The 26,812-nt window shown below is 40.5% G+C and overlaps 2 protein-coding genes across 5 annotated transcripts in view; one reads left to right on the top strand and one right to left on the bottom strand.

Annotated features, from left to right (window-relative positions):
* The window catches only part of PRDM4 (PR/SET domain 4), a 93,162-nt gene that overhangs the window by 58,066 nt on the left and 8,284 nt on the right, over positions 1-26,812 (top strand). The window contains exons 12-13 of one of the 4 annotated variants that reach the window (XR_013522085.1): positions 11,595-11,764; positions 17,412-18,803. Coding sequence is in view for 1 of the 4 variants with exons in the window: in XM_078337192.1 (XP_078193318.1) it covers positions 11,595-11,649 (55 nt within the window). In the remaining 3 variants the exon portion in view is untranslated. Of the gene's footprint in view, positions 1-11,594; positions 11,938-17,160; positions 18,804-26,812 lie in introns of those variants that run through there. The other 3 variants (XR_013522084.1, XR_013522086.1, XM_078337192.1) reach the window with 3 other exon arrangements.
* Positions 1,494-26,374, bottom strand: PWP1 (PWP1 homolog, endonuclein). Its single transcript, XM_002752948.6, has 15 exons — positions 26,176-26,374; positions 23,496-23,554; positions 23,203-23,387; positions 18,665-18,750; positions 18,468-18,564; positions 15,189-15,299; positions 13,887-14,017; positions 11,821-11,882; positions 8,409-8,505; positions 7,691-7,752; positions 6,650-6,761; positions 5,195-5,285; positions 4,980-5,101; positions 3,695-3,800; positions 1,494-2,539 (listed from the first exon to the last, which is right to left on the bottom strand). The coding sequence occupies exons 1-15, from the start codon at positions 26,245-26,247 to the stop codon at positions 2,430-2,432; spliced, it is 1,503 nt and encodes a 500-aa protein (XP_002752994.1). The 5' UTR covers positions 26,248-26,374; the 3' UTR covers positions 1,494-2,429.

Below are 26,812 nucleotides of genomic sequence, written 5' to 3'. Positions count from 1 at the left end.
GAAGGCTGAGGCAGAATTGCTCAAACCTGGGAGGGGGAGGTTGCAGTGAGCTAAGCCATTACACCACATCAGCATGAGCAGCTGAGCCACCACACTTGTCTAAAAGAAAAAAAAAACCTTCCTCCACCAAAAAAGAGTGTATAAGAATATAGTATACATTTCGTACACCACCTTTACTGAAAAGAGCTTCATAAGATGTAGTTTGAGTTGTCCTGAAAAATTAAGGCCTTAAAGTTCCACCTCTATAATGCTCATAGAGCATCATAGAAGTTGATTGTTTCTAGTTTGTAAAACAATTGGTCTTGCAGAATTTGAATTCCCAGACATAATTGGCTGGCACCTGCCCACATCTGGGTACATTTTTTATTTTTGAGACGTTGTTTCACTCTTGTTGCTCAGGCTGGAGTGCAATGGTGCTGCCTTAGCAATCTCCACCTTCCAGGTTCAAGTGATCATCCTGCCTCAGCCTCCCAAGTAGCTGGAATTACAGGTACCCACCACCACACCTGGCTAATCTCTATATTTTTAGTAGAGATGGAGTTTCACCACGTCGGCTAGGCTGGTCTTGGACTCCTCACCTCGGATGGTCCGCTCACCTCAGCCTCCTGAAGTGCTAGGATTACAAGAGTGAGCCACCATGCCCAGCCATCTGGGTAAAATGTTTTTAAAGTATCAGGTTTTCACTTACACAAATATGACTGGCTCCGTGGCATTTCCATGTGCTATGTAATTAAAACACCAGTCACCAACAGACTACCAGTGATGAAGATGTTACAAGTTGTTCCCCCACTTTCTATGCCAGACAGGCATTCTCTCCAAGCCACATGGGGGTCAGATCTAGCCACACTTAGATGCAAAATGTACCCATGGTAGGAAGTGATGGGGAACCCTTTCTTCAGTTAGTATGACACAATGGAGCCTCCTTTTACACTTATAATCTGGGCTTGCATTTTAATCCCTGTCTTCCAGTTCCCACGGCTTGACTACCCCTATTTCCTGTCTACTCAGATCTTACCCACTGCCTGTACTGGTTTTTAGCAGTAACTGCAAGTCCCAGCCAGCACTCTTCTGGTTCCAGGTACTGAGATCTGCTCTAACCAACTGCTTCAGAGGCCCATTCTTTTGGATCTGAAACCACCCCATGCTTAGCATTCACACTAGCACTTTCAAGTTGGAAACTGAGATGTCAACCTGGCTTACCGTTTGAAAATTTTGGAATGTATTAAATAGAAATTCTTATTTTACTTAGATTTATATGACTACATAAAGCAGTAGAAGTTCATGACTGGGTCTTTTCCCGAGAACTGAAAGTCTTGGGAAGATGCCTATTTTAGAGTTATTCTTCACAGAAGAAAACATCAAAGATGTTCTCTCTCAGAGAGAATTAACTGAGTTCAAATCTATTAGAAGTCTCCCTCTGTTACTACTTTTTAGTGACCTGGGCCTTATTTTGATACTTAAAAGCCAACGAAACAAAGAAACAGAATACTCTATCCTTTAATCTCTTTTTAATTCAGACATCTGTCCTTTGTAGAAAGGTGTTTTGGTGAACCCAAGTTGTTGTTACACTAATAACATTCCACAGTATTAACACCAGAATGATTGAAGTCACATTCATGAATTATACAGGAAATATCAATGGCTCATGAACTGATTATTTTTCTGCCAAGTTAGGGTTGGGTATCATCAAACTAAGTTTTAATGCTTACTAAAATTCATACTTAATAGGAAGACAATCTATAATTAAAATTGTCCCTTGTTAGGTGGAGAGCAAAGACTTACTCACACGGAATCTCCCATGCCTTGTATTGCACTAGGCACAGAATGGCATTCAGTGTTTTGAGAATGAATGAATGATCTCCCTCTGGTCTTCGGTAACACTGAATATCATGCTAGGAAAATAGGGGCATGTAACTTTTAATTTACTTACCAAATTCTAAGCGTTGCATTGAGAATACTTTTCAATTACGAGCATTAATTAATTTGAGAACAGTTTGGAAAGTGGAATCTCTGGGGCACTTGCCTCTGTTTACAGCCTCCTGTGCAATCTTAGCCAAGTAACCACCTTTCCAGGCCTAGATTTACCCGTCTTCTAATATTACAGGATTTTATGCTTTAAAAATTCTATAAATTACTACCGATTTACAAACCTAGATTAATTGTGATAGATGGTATGTTTAAGGAATTACTTTTTAAAAACCCTATTTATTAAGAAATGCAACAAGAACCTTACAAACCATCCGTCTGAAGAGCAAGCACAAAGACCCGCTCTGTTTGTGGTGCCACCGCAGTTGCAGAAAGGAATGTCAGACAGTCAGAAATGAATTGTGTTTCAGTCACTCTGCAAGGCTGCTGCCACACATGGAACATTTTTAGGCCAACTTTTTAAAATTCCCAGTTAAGGTAAACAGGAAATTAGATGATCTTCATTAAGATTCCATGGGTGTGTCTGAGCTCCTGCTGCCAAAAGGGCCACTAACAGATGAATTTCTTGCACTCCCAAGAACAAGCCTCTCTCGTCTTCCAAATGCTTCATTTACTAAAATACAAATGAACAGTTAAGAAACTACCAGATCAGGATATTAAGTCCTTATAAAGAGACACTAAAATGCAGAATTGAGCAATGAGGTTCTCTATTCTGGAGCAGAAATTTTATCAAAATATGCTTGGCCACTCACATTACTCTTTATGAAGTACTAACTTACAAGTCCAAGTTAATGTTCTGAATGAAGTGAATTTTTTTTTAAATGGTCCAATTTACTTTTTGCACTTTACTTTCTTTGTCATGTCCTGGATTTATCTGATGTGCCTTGGTAACAGATGTCCCATTCCCTTCTAAGTGACTCTCTCCTGCCCTTATTCTACCTCCGATTACTTCCTATTTTTTGTTTCACTTTTCTCTGATCATAACCAGCACAGAAGTTTTTGGACTTAGGACTCGACTCACACACATCAGAATAACCCAGCGAAAAATCTCAGGATCCTTCTTTTGCATGGGAGGGAGGATGCAGGAATCATATAGTGGGGAGATATATACATTTATTTTATCTCTGTGTTTATAGAATGCACCAGACTACCTCAAAGTAATAAATAAGCAGCCAGGATCCCCTAAAGGGAGGGGAGTGGTCCCTTCAGGAAAGCTGGATTTTGTAGAATTCTGTAGTTGAGAAAAGGGTGAATTTATTTACATTGGTAACTGCGGGGAGAGGGCTGTTTGAGACCATGCTATGTTGCTTTCCAGCTTTCCCCAAAGATCTTTCAATTTTAAGATATGTATTTGTTAAATGATCTACACTTAAAGTGTGAAGACAAACTTAATTTGTGAACATAAACATTTCCAGTTAACATCTGATCTTGTCTCTTTCCTAAGCAGACTATATACTACCTTTGCTATCTTCCTGATGGAGTCAAGTCACACATTCTGCCCTTGGTCTAGGCCGAAATGCTGAGAAGTGATTCAAGTCACACATTCTGTGTCAGTCCTTACAGAACTTATTCAGAAAGAGGAGAGGCCAGTGTGATGGCTCACACCTGTAATTCCAGCTACTCAGGAGGCTGAGGATGAAGGATTGCTTGAGGCCAGAAGTATGAGACCAGCCTAGGTAACACTGTGAGATCCTTTTTTTTTTTTTTTTTTTAAAAAAAAAAAAAGCAAAAAAGTAGGGGGTATGTGCAGAGAACTAAAACTCCTTACCTGAAGAGACTGTGCTTATATCCCAGACCCGAAGCCCTTCTTTTTGACCTCCAAAGGCATAAATAAATGGCAGGTCAGGGCAACATGAAGAACAGAAGAGAACTCCCTGGAGAGAGAACAGGAAGACAGTGAATTCAGTCTTTTCAGAGAGCCCTAATATCCAGATCCTCACTCTTGTCTCTATGATTGAAATGGTTATTCAAAACCAACTTATCAGTATCTCTTTCAAGTTTACTGCAAAGGTAGCTCATAGTCAAGTCAGAAGGGCTATTACTACAATACGAAGCCAGACAAGTGCAGCACGCTGATTCCTGCACGATGATATGTGCATCTTCTGACCACTCAGGCCATGCATCTTCGTTATCAGTGTCTCTCGGGGATTTCCTAAGAAACCTAACATGTTATGTATTTCCAGAAACTTTAGCTCCCCTTTTAAACAATGACAATGATATCAGCTTAAATCATTTTTAAACTTTAATGTTTTCTTTTTTACATTTTTATTAATAGATAATATATATTGTTACAGAAAATATGAACAAGCAAAATATATAAAAATATCACAGGGAGATAACCACGGTTCATGTTCTGGGATATAATCTAGATTTAAATGTAAGCATTTAAGCAATTATGCATTTAAAAATAAGCATGAGATGGTATAAAAACTGCTTCTGTAACCTGTCTTTCCATTAGTTATACATATATTTATTTATTCCTACACAATTTTGAACAGCTGTACACTGTCACTATGTCTGCAATCTAACTTATATAACTCAGTGGTGCCCTACAGTAGGTGCTCAGTAAATATTTCTTGAATTAATCTGGTTATTTCTAAATTTTTCCTACTACACAGTAATTCAGTGTAGTCAGAACTAGTTATGCAAAGAGATGGTGACACATAAACTGACCCTAATAACTAAGGTGCCCCGAGGTTCAAGATTTTTGGGATGGTCCTGATTTCAGGGTAAAAAAAAAAGTGGCCATTTCACTTGTGTCCTAGAAAACCCTCTCCCCAGCCTTCTTTGTATTACCAAGCAACTGTTCATCATATGAGTGGGAAAAGAACCAGTCACTGAACTGCTCACAGTGTCCTAAGTCATAAAGATCCCAACAAATTTGACTAAGCTCAAAATTAAAATTAGCTCAAAGTTATTTTTGTGATATCAACACATCCATATTTGTTAATGCGATGACTCCAAGAGAAAAAAGTGCAACTTAAGTTACAGAGAAAGATAAGGTCAGAAACAGAATAAACAACAACAACAAAGATACCCAGGGAGATTCTTACCATTTTCATGTCCCTAGAATGAACTAGACTTGGCCTATCTCCTAAGATGTCCCAGATCTTCACATATTTGTCTGCTGAAGCAGTCACGAGACAGCCCTTGATTTGACTGCTAAGATCAAGACCTAAAGGAAGAGATTAGTTCAGAGACTCTCACTTTGAAATACAGATTTACTTCACCATAAGTTAAAAATGAAAGAAATATTATTCTTGCTCACCAGAGATTTCATCATTGTGTGCATTAAGTGTAAAAATTGGCTTATCTGAACGTGCATCCAAATTATATACAAAGCCATCATCTGTACTGGCCTAGAAAGAATAAAAGATGGGCAAGGTCATGCTATGTGACAAATATAACAATAGGTAAAAAGTCTAAATCATAGTGAAAATCAGCTATATGACTTACTGGTGGAGCTTATGAAAAATTAATACGGACAGACATCATTTACTTTTGGATGACCTGAGTTTGCACTCACAAGGACTAATTGAGTTGACATGTCTACTGGATATGAGAATGAAGCTGTGGTGCATGGTCTGGAATGGGGCTAGAGAGGTAGAAGCAAAAAAATCATAGTTACATCCATGCGAGCAGAGGCCTGGTGAGAATGGCTACTCAAGGTAGAGGCTGAGGAGGCATCCACAGAAGTGGGTCAGAGAGAGAAGAAGGGATAGGGAAGAGTGTCAAGGATGCCAAAGCGTGACCAACGGTCTAATCGGCCAGTGTGGCAGCAGAGAAATTCAATCAGATAAGGAACTTAGGACTGAAAGGCAGATTAAAATATGGGTTGTTACGGAAAGGGAGAAGAAATGAAGGAATCGGGAGACAGAGTCAAAATGGGAGACAGAAACTTGAGCCTGTAAACAGGCCAAGGGCAACAGCCAGTACAAAAAAAAGGATAAAGAAAAGGACGGCTGAGGCAGTCTGAGGGCTGGGCCAGGGAAGAGAAGGCTTGGCTCTTCTTTTGAAATGAGAAGGAAGCAGGTGAACCATTTCATCTCCTACTTTTACCTTCCACTTCCCTAAATATTTAGGATTTTAGTATCTATGACCATTTGTTAGCAAGTAACTTCTGGAAGTTTATGTGCCTGAATAGTGAGAGTGGAAGTACAATTCATCATTCAAGTACAACTGGACTTCATTCCTAAGCATTGTAAAATGAGTCTGGCTTCAGGTATCTGACTAGGAACAGCATGCAACTCTACTAATAGTGCAGAATTGAGATTAAGTATCTCAGAATCATTAGTTCAGGAACCTTATTAAAACTGTTCACGTCTTAAAAAAAAAAAATTGTTCACGTCTTTTGAGAACACTGTTTTTAAAAAACTCCTTCCTACCTTGGCAAAGCACTACATAATTACTTTAGGAAAACTGGGCAATAGAAATTTAACTGATCTACCCTCTGGATAAAAGCTGGAATCTTAGTACTGAAATGTTGGCGGAATCTTTGGATGCTGTGTGGAAAATCATCATCCTACCTACATAAAAAGGGTATTTAGAGAGAGGTCTTGTACTTTTTTTTTCCTACTTGGGAGACCTTATGCTTTCAACCCTAAACCCAAATACTTCATACTGTTCAAACAGAAAAAGGTTTTCAGATACTCTACCATGGAATTTTAAAAAAGTAAGACATTAGTAACCTAGAAAAGCAAAACAACAACATGGGTACTCTTACCAAAAAATGACAAGGTGAAAAGTGATTCCAAGTCACTCTCTCTATCTGCCCACTGAATCGCCATATTCGATGGCTTTCATCTGGACTTCGGCAGTCATACAAAGCCACTGACCTAGAAGCAATCAGGCAAAGTTAGGGTTTTAAGAGTTCAATTCTCCTATATGTTTTAAGGTTGTTTATAATAAAATAGCACTGCAAAGTCAAGATTCATCTAAAGCCTGTTTTGAGGTTCTAAATAAAGTAGAAAAAAAAATGGGCTGAGTTTCAGTAATTGGTAGATTCTGTCTTAACACTTGAAGGCACTAGTAGCTCTAATGTTACAGCTGGTCTTGACCTTCTCCAGGTCAGATCTTTACTTGCAAGAATCCTCTCTATGTACAAAAGCCCAGACAATTTCTAATTTTCCCTTCTGTGGTCGAGCTCAGAGCCTGATTACTCATGTCTTAGGCACACTTATTCTCCTCCACAAGCAGGTTACTGTGTTGGGGGAAGCAAGGGATACACTCTTGTAATTCTGCATGAATCACAAGAAATGTAAACCTATCATACCTAAAGAGGTAAGAAATGAAAATAAAGACTGCAAAGTTGGTTTTGGCTTCTACTGTTTCTCCCACCCACCTGTAGACCCAATCTGTAAAAAGGAGCACAGACATGAGGCAGAAACCACGGGGTTGACCACAGTGGCCCCAATTCTTCACATCTCCCTATATCCATGCCCACTGTCATGTGACATGGGAATTCTTCCCATAAAGGCAAAGTACAGCCTCTAAAAGCCAAAGTAGTAGCTAGTTCCTACAGTTTCATTATTATGACAGAACCATGTTGTTCCCTTGTAGACGGAAAGGACCAGAGTTAAAAGGAAAAATAAGTAGTGTGAATAATTTAAACATGTAGGTGGCCTCAGGAAAAATAAGTAGTGTGAATAATTTAAACATGTAGGTGGCCTCAGGGATATATTCTACCTGGGCATCAATTATACTTTTTAAGTGAGTTCTAGAGGATAAAAACGGAGCAGCAATCATTCCTGCTCTGATTTCTTACTTGTCATACGAGCCAGAAATCAGAGTCTGTGCTTCAAATGGATGAAACTGCAGTGTTTGGACCTAAAGGAAGGAAATATAAATGCAGAGATCTCTGTTTGTTTGCTTTTCGTAAAATTACCAAAGAACTGATTTGACAGTATTTCTATAAATGCTTCCCTTTGAAATAAAGTAAACAAAAGAAACACAAATATACTTATTAATCAGAGGGCCCAAACCATGCTCCCAAATAAAGGCAGGCACTTAAAAAGAAAATATAGTTTCCCCAAACTGTTTGGCAGAATACTTATGTCCCTTAAATGTTAAAGGATACTGAGAAGAAAAAGGGAAGTAGTCAAATCGATCTGATCAACTCCTCATGCTCCAGGAGTCCCAAAATAATGTGCATTAGATGCCAGAGGAATAATGCAGTAATGGATGTGAATTCTCTAATATCATTGTGACCGACAGCTCTCATCCCATTTTAGGGATGATATATAAATATGTTACAGGGCACTAATGTTCCTAGTAACTATACCTTTCTGTACCCATTTTTTCATCTCTATGATGGCATTACAACTACCACACAGGGCTTTGTGAAAATCCTAAGAGATAACATGTGAAAGTATGCTGCAAGCCAGATAACATTATTTTCAAAGCCACATATAAACGTTTGAGATTTTTAGCCAATATTTGTGTCAGATTTTTAAGAATCACCATGATCAACTAAATTACCATACCTTGTCTGTGTGTACAGCGAGGCTAGCTGCTGGCTTCCCCATGGACATATCCCACAGAATTACAGTGTTGTCAGCTGATGCACTTGCCAAAACATTTCTGAGAAAGGGAAGAATCAAATCAGGCAATCTTTTTTAAAAGTCAAGAGCATTAAATATGAGAAAGGATTGCATTTACAATAGCATCAGAAAGAATAAAATACTTAGGAATAAATTTAACTAAAGAAATTTAAGACTTACATAATGAAAACTACCAAAACTTATCAAAAGAAATGAGAGGATCTAAATAAGTTGAAAGACACCCAATGTTCATTTATTAAAAGACTTAACAGTGTTAATATGGAAATACTGTTATCTACAGATAGAGCTCTAAACTGATCTGCAGAGATGAGCTTGAACCCAAGAAGTGGAGGTTGGAGTGAACCTAGATCATATCACTGGACTCCAGCCTGAGCAACAGAGCAAGACTCCGTCTCACAAAAAAAAAATAAATAAATAAATAAAAAGAAAAAATTCATATAAAAATGCAAGGAACTCAGAATACCCAAAATAGTACTCAAAAAAAGAGCAAAGCTGGCAAGCTAACACTTCCTGACGTCAAAACTTACTGACAATCTACAGCAACCACAACAATGTGCTACTGGCATAAGGAAATACAGATTAATGGACTAAAAGTAACAGTCCAGAAATAAACATTTATAATCATTGGTTTTTGACAAGGGTGCTAAGAAAATTAAATGTTCAATGAGGGAAAAAAGTCTTATCAACAAATGGGGCTGAGCACAGTGGCTCACACCTGTAATTCCAGCACTTTGGGAGGCCAAGGCAGACAGATCCCTTGAGGTCTGGAGTTTAAAACAAACATGGCCTACATGGTAAAGCCTCATCTCTACTAAAAACACAATAATTAGCATGGTGGTGCGCACCTGTAATCCCAGCTACTCGGGAGACTGAGGCAGGAGAATCACTTGAACCCTGGAGGTGGAATTTCCAGGGAGCTAACAGCACACCACTACACACCAGCCTGGGTGACAAGACCCTATCTCTAACGAAACAAGAAAACAAATAGTACAGGGAAAAATGAGTCATCCTCATGAAAAAGAATGAAGTTGGACCCCTACCTCACACCATACACATAAAAAAACTCAAAACAGACCATAGACTTCAATGTAAGAACTAATACTATAAAACTCTCAGCTGGGTGTGGTGGCTCATCCCTGTAATCCCAGCACTCAGGGAGGCTGAGGCGAGTAGATCACGAGATCAGGAGTTCAAGACCAGCCTGACCAACATGGTGAAACCCCATCTCAACTAAAAATAGAAAAATTAGCTGGGTATGGTGGTGGGTGCCTGTAATCCCAGCTACTCAGGAGGCTGAGGCAGAAGAATTGTTTGAACCTGGGAGGTAGAGGCTGTAGTGAGCCAAGGTCACACCACTGCATTCCAGGCTGAAAGATAGAGTGAGACTGCAGCTCAAAAACAAACAATAAAAAAAAACCTCTCAGAAGAAAACATACATGCTTTATATACATATAAACCTTCATAACCCTGAATTAGGCAATGGTTCTTAGATACAATACCAAAAGCATGAACAACAAAAGTAATAAAGTAGACACCATCACATGAAAAACCTGTGCTACAAATGACAGCACCAAGAAAGTGAAAAAACAACCCACAGAATACAACAAAATATTTACAAATCATGTATTTGGTAAGAGTTAGTATTCAGAATATACGAGAACTCTAAAAATTCAACATCAAAGACAAAAAAATTAGGCAAAGGGAGGCCAGGCATGGTGGCTCATGCCTGTTATCCCAGCACTTTGCAAATGCTGAGGTGGGAGGATCACCTGAGCCCTGGGAGGTCAAAGCTGCAGTGAGCTGTGATTGTGCCACTGCACTCCAGCCTGGCTGACAGAGTGAGACCCTGTCTCAAAAAAAAAAGCAAAGGACTTGAAAAACATTTCTCCCAAAGACAGATAAATGGCCAATAAGCACAAAACAAAGATGTTCAACATCACTAATCATTAAGAAATGCAGATTAAGCCAGCTGTGGTGGCACACCCCTGTACTCCCAGTGACTTGGGAGGGAATGCTTGAGCACAAGAGTTTGAGAGCAGCCTAAACAACATAGTAAGACCCCCATCTTATCTTTTTTTAAAAAGGGAGGTGTCGAGGGGAAATGCAAATTAAAACCTCAATGAGATAACCACTTCATCGGCATTAGGATGGCTGCTTTGAAAAACAGAAAATAGCAAGTGTTGGGATGATATGGAGATACTAGGGCCCTGTGTGCACTATTGTGAATGTAAAATGGTGCAGCTACTATGGAAAATAGTATGGTGGCTCCTCAAAAATTAAAAATTGAATTACCGTAAGATCCAGCAATAACTGTTTTGGGTACATCCCTGAAAAAATTGAAAGCAGGGACTTTAATATTCGTACACCTACATTCATAGCAGCAGCATTCACCGTATCCAAAAAGTAGAAGCAATTCAGGTAAATTCAGATAAAGGAATGGAAAGCATACATTACATACAACAGAGTGTTTTTTAGCCTTAAAAAGGAAGGAAACTCTGTCACTTATTAGAACATGACTCAACTTGAAGACATTAAGTAAAATAAGCCAGACACAAAGAAACAAGTCTGTATGATTCCACTCATATGAGGAGCTTAGTCAAAGTCATGGAGACAAAAAGCAGAGTGGTGGTTGCCAGGGCTGGGAGTGGGAGAAATGGGGAGTCAGTGTTTAAAGGGCAGAGCTGCAGTGTGGAAAGATGCAAATGTTCTGGAGATGCATTGTGGTGGTGGTTGCACAACTCTGTCAATGTACTGAAAGCCACTGAACTGCACCCTTAAAAATGGTTAAAGTGGTGATATGGTTTGGTTGTGCCCCCACCCAAATATCTTGAATTGTAGCTCCCATAATTCCCATGTGTTATGGAAGGGACCCAGTGGAAGGCAACTGAATCATGTGGTCAGGTCTTTCCTGTGCTGTTGTCATGATAGTGAATGGGTATCACGATACCAGATGGTTTTATAAAGGAGAGTTCATAATTTAAAGAAAAAAGAATAAAACAGTATGTGGATAAGATGTGAAAACTAAACAGAGAAGAAACTTTCTTCTGGGAAGAAACACCATCCTATTGCACCCTTGGCACTGCCATACACTCTGTTTTTTTTTTCTAGTGATGGTGGAGAGAGAGCACTTGGTCACGAAACATGTAATGAGCACCCACAGTGATGAGCTGGCAGGTGATCTGGAGGATGCAAAGAAACAGATGGCAGAGCTTACTACAAGAAAGGAAGACAGACACAAAGGCCCACGGCACAAGTAAAGAGACGAATGTAGGCATGAGGTAAGATCACAATGGCTACAGTCTTTTACAGTCATTCAAATGTTATTTCTTTTTACCTGATTAGCTTATTCCATGAAAGGTCAAGGACAGCATTGGTATGCCCTTCTGGTGAGGAACTCTGTAAAAATTGTTTTAATTATTTTTCTATATTAAAGTCCTCCCATAATAAAACTGAATATATTAATTTACAAGATTCTTTAAACCTTAAGATTATTTTGTTTTGGCCAGGTGTGGTGGCTCACGCCTGTAATCCCAGCACTTTGGGAGGCCGAGGAGGGCAGATCACCTGAGGTCAAGAGTTCGAGAGCAGCCTGACCAACATGGAGAAACTAATTAGGTGGGCATGGTGGTGCATGCCTGTAATCCCAGCTACTCAGAGGCTGAGGCAGGAGAATCGCTTAAACCCAGGAGGCAGAGGTTGCAGTGAGTTGAGATCGTGCCATTGCACCCCATCCAGTCTGGGCAAGAAGAGCAAAACTCCATCTCAAAAACAAAAGAAAAAGAAAAAGATTATTTTGTTTAGTTTTGTTTTGAGATGGAGTCTCGCTCTGTTGCCCCAGCTGGAGTGCAGTGGCATCATCTGAGCTCACTGTAACCTCCGCCTCCTGGGTTCAAGTGATTCTCCTGCCTCAGCCTCTCAAGTAGCTGGGATTATAGATGCACTCAACCACACCCAGCTAATTTCTATATTTTTGGGGAGATGGGGTTTTGCCCTGTTGGCTAGGGTAGTCTGGCACTCCTGCCTCATGATCCGCTTGCCTCGGCCTTCCAAAGTGCTGGGATTACAGGTGTGAGCTAATGCACTCGACCTACTGATATCATATAAACCTCTGAAGAATAAAAGAAATAAAACCTTGTCTGCCTGTTACTTTAGAGACTCATAAATTTCATTATAGGGGCTGGGCGTGTTGGCTCACACTTGTAATCCCAGGACCTTGGGAGGCGAATGTGGGAGCACTGCTTGAAGCTGGGAGAGGCCAGCCCAGGCAACATGGCAGAACTGTCTCTACAAAAAAGTAAAAAATTAGCCAGGCATGGTGGAACAAGCTTATAGTCACCACTACTTAGGATGCTAAGGCAGGAGAATTAGGGATCTCTTGAGCCTAGGAGTTCAAGGCTACAACTGTAATTGTGCCACTGCACTCTAGTCTGGGAGACAGAGCAAGACCCTACCTCTAAAGAAAAAATGGAAAAAAAAAATTTCATTACAGGGAACAGGGAAGAAACTGTTTTTTCTTTTTTATAGACAAAGTCTCATTCTGTCACCTAGGTGGGAGTGCAGTGGCACGATCATGGCTCACTGCAGCCTCTACCTCCTAGGCTCAAGTGAACTTCCACCTCAGCCTCCCAAATACCAGGACTATAGGCATGAGCTACCATGACTGGTCTAATAGTTCCTTTTTTTTGAGACAGAGTCTTGCTCTGTCACCCAGGCTGGAGTGCAGTGGTGGGATCTCAGCTCACTGCAACTTCTGTCTCCAGTGCAGCTGGGATTACAGGTGTGCACCACCACGCCCAGCTAATTTTTGTATTTTTAGTAGAAACAGGGTTTCACCATGTTGGCCAGGCTGGTCTCAAACTCCTGACCTCAGGTGTTCCACCCACCTCAGTCTCCTAAAGTGCTGGGATTACAGGCATGAGCCACCCCGCCTGGCCCGGCCTACCAGTTCTTCATCTAAGTACTATAATTATAAAAATATCAATATGGTACCCAACCCTCATAAAACCTAACAGTTCTTAAAGCTACAGGAGTTATAGGAAGAATTCAACACGATAACAGAAATTGTTTTAAAGTTCAAGATTAGTATATCTGTATAAATAGCTACTGTATATGGAGGAGGCTCATAACCCGATAGTCCATCTGTGGTAGCTATTCATATTAATATACTAGCTTTGAACTAGTTTTGTAAAGAAAGAACAACATGACAATAGAAGTTTTATGCAATCAGAAATAAGTTTTCTTCGGATGGGCTTTTCAAAACTAAAAATTACAATAATTTCCTAACTATCCCATCTCACCAAGAATATCTGATTGAAAAAGTATATGTTCTTACCTTTCGCCCCTACTCCCAAGTAAACTTATCTTTGTCATTAGAGTTTAAATATTTATTAACTTCTTTACCTTCTTTCCTTTCTTTTTCTTCTTTTTTGAAAGTTTAGTTCCAAGTGTGAAGACTGGCTCTAAAGAGTCCACTATATCAAGGTCCCACACTTCAATAACAGGGGTCATGTTTCCTACAGCAATATAATTTCCTATGAGAGGAAACAATGCATGTATGATTACACAAAAAAAGACATACAGAACTTCTAATCAAATCATTACATTGTAGGTTAAATGAAAATTGCTTTAGAGCAGTACTTCTCAAACTTATATGCATATACAGCATCTGAATGCTATTAAAATGCAGACTGTAGGCCACGTGTGGTGGCTCACGCCTATAATCCCTGGCGCTTTGGGAGGCTGAGGCGGGTGGATCACCTGAGGTCGGGAGTTTGAGACCAGCCTGACCAACATGGAGAAACCCCATCTCTACTAAAAATTAGCTGAGCATGGTGGCGCATGTCTGTAATCCCAGCTACTCAGGAGGCTGAGGCAGGAGAATCACTTGAACCTGGGAGGCAGAGGTTGCGGTGAGCTGAGATCACATTATTGTGATCTGGGCAACAAGAGTGAAACTCTGTCTCAAAAAAAAAAAAAAAGCAGGCTTATTTCAAGTGGTTCTGGGAAGGCAGTTCTAACTATCTCATAGGTGATGCCCATGCTGTGCTGCTGCTGGTCTTTGGCCCACAATTTTGAGTAACAAAAGCTCAATCTCTTGGCTTCAGTGTTCTCACTTATATAATGAGAATAGCCCTCCTCCTTTCCTCCTTCACGGGGTGCGGTGGGAATGAAGATCAGATCATGAACATGAACAAGGTTTGCAAACAGGATTTAAGACAGTATAATCAGTGTTTACCTTTATTAAAAAGTACAGACAGGGTCAACTAATAGAGTGCAGATTTGGTTATAAAGACTAACATGAAAACCTAATCACTTGTGAGGAGCCTCTTCATTTCAATTTTACCTTATGTTTTCTAAAACAGTTTACGCCACTGAACTCTAGCTGGTAACATCTGATACTTCATACTATTTAAACTGAGTCTTTATGGGAACTTTACAGTTCTACAATGCAAAAGGCTTTCAGGTCCTGTCCTTCAGCCTATAGTAGAGCAGCTACCTCCTTAGCCAATCTAAAGTCTGGGGATTTATGGACCCCAAACAATAAAGTGATGGTGTGTTAAGAACTATATAATTTCATAAAATAATAGTAACCTAAGAAAATATCAGCAATAATTCTGAAAACATTCAAGAGAATTATTTATAGATCTAGGAGAAAATACATAAGACTGGAAATCATTGAGCAACCTTAAGTTTTCTAATTACCAGTAGAATCATCTGGGCTAGGATCAAAATTCAGCCATTCCACACTCAGAGGATATGCAGACAAGAGTATATCATGATGTACATAAAAGGAGTCTTCTTCTTGATTATAAACTGAAAAGATTGGGAAAAGAGACTTTAGTGCATCAGAACAAGTCATCAAAAATCACATCCCACTCCTGCCTGGGTGAGTGAGAGAGACTGTCTCAAAAAAAAAAGAATCCAGTATGACTAGGCAGAAATTCTGCATGTCTAATATAGTCTCACCTTCTCATACCCCATAGGAGAAAATGAACACTGACGTCTGATATTCCACCTGCATCCTTATCAGATAAATGGTCCTGTCTTCTAGCTCATTCATAGAAAACAAATGCTCATAAGGTCTCCCCACAAGAAGTACTTATTATTTTATCTTCTTTTTTTTTTTTTTTTTGAGACAGAGTTTCCCTCTTGTTACCCAGGCTGGAGTGCAATGGCACGATCTCGGCTCACCGCAACCTCCGCCTCCTGGGTTCAGGCAATTCTCCTGCCTCAGCCTCCCGAGTAGCTGGGATTACAGGTGCATGCCACCATGCCCAGCTAATTTTTTGTATTTTTAGCAGAGACGGGGTTTCACCATGTTAACCAGGATGGTCTTGATCTCTTGACCTCGTGATCCACCCGCCTCGGCCTCCCAAAGTGCTGGGATTACAGGCTTGAGCCACCGCGCCCAGCCTATTATTTTATCTTCTAAAGGTCCAGCTGATTATGTCAAAAAGAACAAACCAAAAATAGCACTGCAGAGAAATAATTCATATTTGGAATCTAAATGCTTGTTAAAAATTACCTTTTTAATATTTTTAAAAATGGTTTATGAAGACAAACAAGGCAAACAAAGCTCCTGAGGAAACCCTTTTGGAATATGGCAACTAACAGAGTTAGCTCCTTAACATTCACAGCTATAATGTTAAGCAGCAAAAACACTGTAAAATCGATGACTAAGAAGTCTTTTAAGTTACATAGCAGGGTGGGCGTGGGGCTTACGCCTGTAATCCCAACACTTTGGGAGACCGAGGCAGGCAGATCACAAGGTCAGGAGATCGAGATCATCCCGGCTAACACAGTGAAACCCTGTCTCTACTAAATATACAAAACATTAGCCAGGTGTAGTGGCACATGCCTGTAGTCCCAGCTACTTGGGAGGCTGAGATAGGAGAATAACTTGAACCCAGGAGCAGGGAGGTTGCAGTGAGCCTCACACCACTGCACTCCAGCCTGGGGGACAGAGCAAGCCTCCGTGTCAAAAAAAAAAAAAAATCACAACAGAACCCACTAATCAGAACCCCTCCCCATCTGCTTTTTATTAAAAAAGAGGTAAATATAAAACAAGCTAAGGATTTTATTTTTAATTCCTCAGATCTCTGCTTCTGGAATAGATCCTGGGATTAGCAGATTTGTGTAATGTTCTATTACATCTCTATAAAGAGAATTCATGTTCAAAATTATTAGACTGTAGTCCCACAAAACCCTCAACGATGTTCAATGTATTCAGCTTACATTTTATATAAAATTGGTGATAATACTTTAAAACATACTCTTAACCATCTGAGATAAATATTTGGATCAGTTTTAGAATATAAATTTGAAGTTATTCTTGCACAGATATGCTGGGCAATTTGGAGATTCCTTCCAAACTCAAATAATAAAGTCTATCTATAATAACCTAACTTAGAAGGAACTGGAAATACAACAGCCTTAACTTCTTTCTCAGCTCCTCTTTGATCCTGAGTTCAAAAGAATGACTATAAGTTCTCAGATAAGAGTGCATACAAAAAATCAATGATGACAAAAAACCTGTAATAAGGTCTCAATTTTTTGAAATTAGAATTGGTCTTAAAAGCAAAATAAACAAGTGGTTTTCATTTGAAATATGTAAAAGTTCAAAGATATCAGGAGTTAGAATAATTTCACTAATTAAAGTGCCTGCTATTTAAAGCTGTTTTAAGAAAGACTGCATAAGAAGATCACAATGAGCCACGGGATAAAATGGGCCTAATCCATAGGCTTCCCACGGGCAACCTTAAAGATTCTGAAGAGTTACAGAAATCCAAGTTAATCAATGGAAGCTGCGATGAAGCAACCTAGAAGATGCCAATAAACATTAAGCCTAAGGGTTTTATTTTTTTCAAACTGTATGACTGCGTTTCCTGTAACAAAAGGACTTATCAGCCTAATAATCTCTTTCAGTCTTCAAAGTTTCAAGATGATCTGAAGACTGCTGGAGGAAGACAGTATCTGGGCAAGGATGGACTTGTCTGAGGATATGAGCACAGTGGAAGGGGCAAAAAAGAAAACAAAAGGGAAAATCTGTAGGGAGAGTGCTCCAGACATTGTGGAAGTCTACCTTTAGTATATAAAAAATAAATTTTACATTAAAAATACCCAAGTGAGGCAAGCCATTCAGTCAACATTTATTAAATCAAAAATAGAAACATTTAAAAGTATGATTTAAAAATTCCTATTTTCATGCCTACTTCTGTTTACTGCAAAGCATTCACTTCTGGCTTTGATACAAATATTCCTTGAAGTGGGAAAGACAACCAAGATGTTTTTGTCCCAAAAGAGAAATGCGGCCCTTTGTGTTGAATTATTATGAGGAAAATAAAATGTTCTGCAAAGGGGAAATATCTGAAATAACTCTATTTAAAAAACCTGTCCATCCAGTATAATCCACATAAAGAAAAAGTGACCAGAAAAAAAATTAGGAGTAAAAAACCAGGTGAGAAGTTTTTAACTCAAGGAAATGGAATTATACATTTTTCTTTTCTTCTCACCAAGATGGGCTTTGTCACCCAGGCTAGAGTACAGTGGAGCAAACATAGGCTCACTGCAGCCTAGAACTCATGGGCTTAAGTGATCCTCCTGCCTTAGCCTCCCTAGTCCTCAAGTAGCTGGGATTACAGGCATGTGCCACCAGGTCCAGCTAATTAAAAAAAAATTTTGTAGAAACGGTCTCACTGTGTTGCCCAGGCTGGTCTCAAACTCCTGGGCTCATGCAATCACTCCTATGAAAAATTTCCAGGGACTTATTTCCATAAAAAGTTGAGATACCAAAGTATCTACTGGACTATACACACCCCCAGAACAATAAATAAGAAATTGGCCACCTGTGTAAAGTTTAACTATGTAACCAGCTTAAATGAGGTACAATAGGATTTGGCACCTAAAAATGAAACAGTAACTATTTCATTTATTATTTTACCATCACTTAGAAAATCTTGTAGTAAGGGATTTATCACTTACCATGCACCTCTAAATTGCACTGGTCCTGTTCAGCTCGGCCACAAACTATGAGATTATCACTGGGCTTAATCAAGAAATCTTCACGTTCATATTGTTCCTAAGTGAGAGGAAAAAAAAGTCATTGGTTAGAACAAGAGAGTCAGTAAGGTTTTTCAAACACTTAAGAGTATAATTAGAAAAACAATGTAAATATTTACCGTATCTTTCAGAGTAACGTAAGGATCTTGGTCATTACTCCCATAGACTGTAAGACCCAAGAGAGATTCACCAAGAGTCTCAGCATCTGTAAGAAAAATTGATAAATTAAAATGAATAAAATAATCATCACGACAAAAACATTTTTTCTGTGACATCCATTCTTGGACTTAGATGCAACCATCTATAACTAATTCTGGATCATCCAGAGTTGGGGAAAACAACTACATAAGCAGCAGCAGGAATTTAAAAGCTATTTGTATTTGACCTTTGGAATGCATTTCGGATAGTCTCAGAATTCACATTCTTCATATGAAGAATTGTATCAGAGCATTAGACCTTTTAGAAAATATTAGAACTCTCTTGAGATTCTCTAGTTCCTTGCAATCACAACTGAAGGTGCTACAGAGAGGCAGTCTTGAGGACCTGGAAGTAAAATGGCCCTGAAACACTGAAATCAACACAATAAATAAGGATTGCCTGGTCAAAAACAATTGAGAAATGACAGGTTTCAAAAAATTAACCACGATGCTTTACTGCACATGTTCTCAGAACTGCTGATAGCCCATAGACCTTATTAGCATATGAAAAATATGCACAAGAAATACTGTATGCCTTTTCCACTAATTTCCTTGAAAATGAAATTATTCTTTTATGGCACATCCACAAGGGTAACAAAAGGTAACTGCAACCTCTGCTCCTGGGTAGGCTCCCAAGTAACTGGGACTACAGGCACGCACCACCATGCCCAGGAAAAGGACGATACACTAAATTGTTAGAAGAAGCCACTTTAAGGAGGCAGGACTGACAGGTCTTAAACATCTGATATGCAACAGAGAAAGCAATTTCTGCTACCTGAGAAAAACCTGATTCTGAATGCCATGCCATCTCTCTAGGCTGGGTTAGCTCTCTGTTTCTCTGAAAATTCACAGCACTCTGTCCCTAACAAGGTTGGAGTCCACAACCCAGAGTCAAATGGAAAAATCTATCCTCTGCTGGACTGTATCTGTGGAAAAGATGCAGTGAAAAGAATGAAGGCTTCAGAGCCAGAGAGTGGTCAAAACTCAGCACCGCCTTTCACCAGCTATGTGTAAATGGAGATAATGATTCCTTTCTAACAACTGCAGATAAAGAAAAATTAGGTTAATAGTAATCCATAGGACAGATGGCCAAGGGAATGAGGAAAAAAGAGGAATAAACACCTAGATGGAAAAATGGGTGACAATAAAATTCAATATAGATGGAGTAAAAAAAAAATCAGAGTTACTTCTTGTCTGAAGGAAAAGAGGTACACTAGCGATAATAAGATGGAAACTAGAGGTACCAATTCTGGAAGAAAGTTAATTCACCAGGATGATGCAAAACTCCCAGCTACCTCTGCAACCCCTTTCTTCCCTGTCCTCCTCCTCATTCCTAGTGCCCCAAGCCAGGCCGTCATTGCTTCTGGCCTAATTTATCTTAAGTTTCTGCTCCTCTAAAGAGATTCCCCCTATCTCCCAACCTATTCTCTATTGCTGCCCGAGTTAACTTCCTAAAGTCCATGTTCAATTATCATGTGTTCCATGCTCAAAAACCTTTAATGATTTCCTCCCACACAGAGAACAGACAGATTGCTAAGCCTGGTATTCTAAGTTTACTGGGACCTAATAAGTCTTTCTTCCAGACTTCACAGCAACTCCTCATCCACCTTCTCTGTTTCATTCATGCAGATCAACTTACCGAGCATTTCCCTCCTTTGGGTCTTTTTCTAGGCTCTTCCTCTCCCCATCACACACATCAGGTCAAGCTCAACATTGCTCTGACACAAAAGGCTTCCTATATAGTTTGTCACATTTCCACAACATTTTTCTCTTACTTGGCTCAGGTCTACCTCCACAATGTTATCTACAGTCTTCAAATATGCCCGCATGAGGCATCCAGGCCAAGTCTGCTGATTGACTTTGGTTAATCCCATCTCCATTCAGAACCTACTTCCTCATTTTTCATTGCCTGTCCATTGTTTACTGATCGTGCTGTGTCCAACACAGACCACGTCTCATGTCCTATTCTTCACACACTCCAACCACACTGCTCTTCCAGATACCCCACAGTGCTCACCATCAACCTGTGCGTGTCTGATTTTAAAACTTTGTATTGTAGAATTTTTTTTTTTTTTGAGACGGAGTCTCGCTTTGTCACCCAGGCTGGAGTGCAGTGGCTAGATCTCGGCTCACTGCAACCTCTGCTCCTGGGTAGCCTCCCAAGTAACTGGGACTATAGGCATGCACCACCATGCCCAGCTAATTTTTGTATTTTTAGTAGAGATATGGTTTCACCATATTGGCCAGGCTGGTCTCAAACACCTGACCTTGTGATCCGCCCGCCTCAGCCTCCCAAAGCGCTGGGATTACAGGCATGAGCCACCACACCCAGCTGTAGAATTTTTGAAAAATGAATAGAAGTAGAGAGGACATCACGAACCTTGTTATCACCTCACTTTAACAATTAACATTATTTTCTCAATGTCATTTTCAGCCCTCCCTCTCCCTATCTCTGGAATTTTTCAAATTGAATCCTCGAAAGTGTATTATTTTTACTCAGCATTTCAATGATGCTCTTAACAGATATGGTCATTTTTAAGTGCCTAATTATAATTGCTGTAAGACTTTTAAAACTTTTATTATTTAGACATGGAGTCTCACTCCGTTGTCCAGGATGGAGTGCAGTGTCGTGATAATAGTTCACTGCAGCCTGAACTACATGCCTAAACCCCTCATGTAGCTGGGATTACAGACATGAGCCACCATACTCAGCTCTGCTATGACTTTCTTATGTAGCATTTCAACCATCAATTTAACAGGTCATTGTGATTTAACAGGTAACTGTGATTTTACTTTGTAGCAGATAACATTCGTACTAAGGGTTAATTTTTGTTTCAGATCATCTACATTTTCTAACTTGGCAGTAGCTGATTCTAGCTGTCAAGAGTCTCTTCAGCTCCCAGATATGCAGACTAACTAGGATTTACAAGTAATTTATTTCACCTACTCAGTGTGCCAAATGCCTATCTCTCAAACCCTAAGATTTGGGGTTAGTGCCACCTACGGTAGCAATTCCAAAAGAAACAAAGAGAGCTTATCCAGCTTTTGTCAGCCCCTTTCCAATTATCTTTTTTTTTTTTTTTTTTTGAGACAGGGTCTCACTCTGTCACCCACGCTGGAGTACACTGGTTTGATCTCAGCTCACTGCAACCTCCCCTTCCTGAGTTCAAGAGATTCTCCTGCCTCAGCCTACCAATTAGCTGGAATTATAGGTGCATGCCACCACACCCAGCTAATTTTGGTATTTTTAGTAGAGATGGGGTTTCACCATGTTGGCCAGGCTGGTCTCGAACGCCTGACCTCAGGTGATCTGCCCACCTCAGCCTCCCAAAGTGTTGGGATTATAGGCGTGAGCCACTGCACCCAGCCCATTAATCTTTATACTTACTTTCCCCAGAAGAGCAATATTGTTGTCATTGCAGCTCACTTTATTCCTCCCCCAAGTCTTTCTATACAAACTTCTACTTCTAATCTGTCTTCTGCTCTGCTTCCTTTTTCTCTTCCCACCCATGATTTTGTCTTATTGGGATAGTCTCACTGTGTCACCTAAACTGGAGTGCAGTGACACAATCTTGGCTCACTGCAACTTCTACCTCCCAGGTTCAAGCAATACTCCTGCCTCAGCCTCCTAAATAGCTGGGATTACAGGGGCCTGCCACCACACCTGGCTAATTTTTAGTAGAGACAGGCTTTTGCCATGTTGGCCAGGCTGGTCTTGAACTCCTGACCTCAAGTAATATAGCTGCCTCGGCCTCTCAAAGTGCTGGGATTACAGGCCTGAGCAACTGCACCCAGCCTCTTTTTCTAATCATCTCCAACAACAGTGTCTCAAAATGCTTACAGTAGTCCCCCCTTATGCATGGGGGATATATTCCAAGACCCCCATGTGGGTTGTCTAAAACTGCAGATAGTATCAAACCTTATATACATTGTTTTTTTCCTATACTTACCTAGGAATCAAATAGTTATAATATACTGTAATAAAAGTTATGTGGAAGTCATCTCTCTCAAAACACTGTACTTTACTCACTCATTTTCAGACCGCAGTTGACTACGGCTAACTGAAACCAGAGAAAGCAAAATCATGGATAAGGAGGGACTTCTGTATTCTGAGAAAACTGAATGCAGTTGAGGAAATGGTATATGGATATAAATTTGAGCACCCCACAGCACAACTGCATAAAAGAACTCACAAGCGGGTTACAGATTGTCAAACCCGAGAGATGCAATAAAATACACAGTACATTTTTTTTTAGATCCTAGATTTATATCTTAGATTGGTGGGTTAGAGCTTACCCTCTAAACTAGTTTAAGAATCATGCTCTCTGCCCAAGTCTTCGACCAGATTATCTTACTGATGTCAGGAACAAGAAAATCTCAGAGTAAAGCTCTGGAACACCACAAACATGATCCAACACACTGAGCTTGTAATTACAAACCAGAAGTGGATAAACTCTAACCTGGGTCATCTTCCTCATCATATTTATCCAAGTCGTACTCGGCCAGCTCATCGTCATCGAGGGTCCTGTCATCTTCCACGTCACCATCCTCCAGGGGCTCTCTTGGGCGTGCTTGGGTGCGTGCACTCTGCATGCCATCTTCTGAAGGACTGCCTGTCTCCTCTTCATCACTGCCACCTTCTTCTCTATCAGCACAAAAAGAAAAAGAGAATCACCCAAATGGTACCTTCCAATAACAAGACCACCTTGTCATCATTATTTAAGGTGTAGATTTCATCTGATCCTAAACTTACTGCAATTTCTCCTTTGCCTCAGCAATGAGACGTTTTACTTCTTCTTTATTCAGCTCTACCTGTAAGAGAGCAAATATTTCATTACAATATATGTAAGGAAATCATTAGAATTCTTTGAATTAAAAAGTAGTTTGCAAAAGAATGTAAAATGTAATACCAAGCAATGTAATCAAGAATCAAACATCAATCCAGACACTACATTAAAAAATATAGATGTTATAGATCCTTACAATTAAGATCCCTCCCCATCTGAAACTTTAAAAATCATGCTCATTCTACCCTACCTCTCACTCAGTCTTAAAACCCCAAGACAGATTTTGGTAAAGTGGCTCTATGGTACCCATTTGGTTTTCTTCCAGCTATCTCTGACTCCGTCTAGGGCACTTCTCCCTCTCTTCCCTGTGGACATTCCTTAACAAACCACCCTGGTATTAGTCCTCTGTTCTTTTCCCTATTATCACTGCCACACAGTCACTCATCTGGCTCATGTCCTTGCAAAGCTCATTCATTCTCAAGACTAAAACTACCGCCTCTGAACTGATTACTCCAAATCTTCTTCCTCTAATCTTATATTCCAGTTCCATTTCTCCAACTGCCTATAAAACTTCCCACCTGAACCTCCTTTATCCTAGTATTACCAAATTCAAAGCTGAAGTCACTCTCTCTACTTCAAAACTGACATGCCCTCACCTAATCAATGCTTCAGTACCTTTTAAAGCACCTTGATCACAGCTGCGTGTGGTGGCTCACACCTGTAATCCCAGCACTTTGGGAGACTGAGGTGGGAGGATTCCTTGAGCCGAGGAATTTGAGACCAGCCTGGGCAACACTGGGAAACCCCCATCTCTACAAAAAAATTTAAAAAATTAGCCAGGCATAGTGGTACGCACTGTAGTCACCTCAACAAGAGGTGGTTGGATTGCTTTGAGCCCAAGAGCTTGAGGCTGCAATAAGCCATGATTGTGCCACTGCACTCCGGCCTGGGTTACAGAGCAAGACTCTATATCAAAAAAATAAAAAACAAAAACATCCCTATTAAAACTCTTTGAAGACAGAAACTGACTTGTCATTGCATAGTTCAGTGCCTGGCCCATGGTGGTGATGCTTAATGACTGATAAATCAATCACCTAGTTTCCACTACAATGCCCCTAGTAATATGAAAATCCTCTTGAGAATTCTATTGTGGGATAGCTCTAGAAATTAAAGGTTTAATTAAAAGATACTTAGTTGTCCAGTTTAATTTTTAGGAGATGAGGCACAGGCACAGTCATAGCTCCCTGCAGCCATGAACTCCTGGGCTCATGTGATCCTCCCACCTCAGCCTCCTGAGAGACTGGGATCACAGGCACGAGCCACCACAAATGGCTTGTCCAACTTTTCTTACTTGGTCCAAGTTTTTCTTTTTGGGATTTCATAAAATAAATTCAATCTCTTCTTCCTATAAGCTTTTCAAATAGTGATTCCCTAACTTGTCTGGGAATCTTAAAAATTTCAGGGTACACCCCAGACTAATTACAACACAAATACTTGGGAGTGGGACATAAATATCAGTATTTTTTGAACCTCCCCAAGTGTTTTCAATATGTAGATTCATCTGAAAATCACTGTCTTCAAGTACTTGACAGGCTGTATGTCTCTTTTTAATAACTGTTTCCTCCAACAATTTTTATATGAAATGATTTTCTGTCCCTATGCTACACACACACAAACACACACACACACACACACACACACTGAGTGCTTACCATCAACCAACCCTGGAGAACAGTGGTAAATAAAACACAGTCCCTGCCCTAGCGGAATTTACAACTACTGGGACTACTCCAATCCCTCATTCCTGTTAACTCCATGTCCAAGCCACATTCCTATCACCATCATCATTATCTTGGTCAATTACATTCACATCAACTCCTATACTCTTTGAGCACTTACTCCCACTGACATACTATATGTGCACATGTCAACTCCATAAAAGCGGGGACTTTTTCTGTTTTGTTCATGTCTATCCCAGGACCCTGAACAATGCCTGGCCTACAGAAAACACTTAGAATCCAATGAGTAAATTACTTAAGTAATCTTCACCTCTGCTACAGTCTTAAGTCTCCAAGGCCTCTACGTTTTTCATGTGTTAGTTACCTCTTATCCTAACTGCCACCATCAACATCTCACTTGGATTACTGCAAGAAATTCCGAATTCACCTCCCAGTCTCACGACATCTTAGTTTCCACACAAGTTTTTCTACAGCACATTCATTCTCACTCCTTCAGACACCCAGCACAGGAGTGGAAAGTGGAGTTTTCATGCTCTCTTCCCAGTTATGCTTGAAAATGCACTGGGGTGCGAGTTAAGCTGCGGTGTTGCTAAAAAGACTTTTGGGGTATTTCCCAACAAAAGCAGCAGCTCACCGCTTTCCGACCAGCGAAGTCCACATGCATGAGAATTGGTCTGGGCTTGAGGGTGGGGACAGTGAGGAGGCGCGGTCCCTGACTCCCCACGCTCAGGCGAACCAGACCCTCTGAGCTGCAGCTCTAGTCGCGACAATCCGGGCAAAGCCAGCCTCACCCCAGCCAGCTGCGCCAGCCAACACCCTGAGTTCCGGGTCCACGTTCCCCCAGCAGGGCGGACCCGCCGTGCCGTAAAGAAGCCGCTCCCCTTATCTCCCAGCGGCCAGGCCTCACCTTGTCTGGCGTCTCTTTGGCCACGCCGCAGCGGACCCAGGCCACGCACGTCACCTGGCGGCTGCGGTTCATGGTTCTCAGCTCAAGGGCACGTCAAGCTAGAAAACCGACCTTAGCCGGAGGGACCACCGCAGTACTGCAGCCACAGGCCTGGGGCTTCGCATGGGGCCGCTACCCGCAGAGTGCATGCGCCGACTCTAGCTCGGTCAGCGTCGGCGCTCGTTTCTGACGTCATATGGAGACGCCGAAGGGAAAATGGGAGGGGACACAAGCAGCCGGGGAGGAATCCACGTGGGCTGGGCTGGGCTGGGCTGTGTTGAGTATCTACAGAAGGCTTTTCAGGACTGCCTGTGACAATGGCTGCGGGCTTTGCAAAGGCAAAGAAAATAATTTGGGACCGTAGGGGTCAGTCAGAAGCAAAGTCCCACCAATCTTTATTTTGCTTGCAGTTGTGTAGACTTCAAGCTGACAAATGGTAGAGGTTTGTAGTTTGCTTTTTTTTAAAGCTTTCTCCAAAATTAATTTGTCGTTTCACGGAGATCCCCCATTACATTTCATTACATTCCTAAATGTTATTTTCTCACCTTGAAACATTTAACACCTATTATATACTAAGTATGCGGTAGTGATTTAATAT

This window comes from Callithrix jacchus, chromosome 9 (genome assembly GCF_049354715.1).
Source record: "Callithrix jacchus isolate 240 chromosome 9, calJac240_pri, whole genome shotgun sequence".
Classification (NCBI taxonomy): Eukaryota; Metazoa; Chordata; class Mammalia; order Primates; family Cebidae; genus Callithrix; species Callithrix jacchus.
This window is presented reverse-complemented; position numbering and strand designations above follow the sequence as displayed.

What these genes read in the sequence shown, in the direction of transcription:
- PWP1 (XM_002752948.6), bottom strand. Translation starts at nt 26,247, where the DNA reads ATGAACCGCAGCCGCCAGGTGACGTGCGTGGCCTGGGTCCGCTGCGGC. An exon ending in TAGCCCAGATGATTCTACTG is followed by an intron (nt 14,018 to 15,188) that starts GTAATTAGAAAA and finishes TTCCTCTCATAG; the next exon opens with GAAATTATATTGCTGTAGGA. An exon ending in ATTCTAGGGACATGAAAATG is followed by an intron (nt 3,801 to 4,979) that starts GTAAGAATCTCC and finishes TTCTCTCTCCAG; the next exon opens with GGAGTTCTCTTCTGTTCTTC.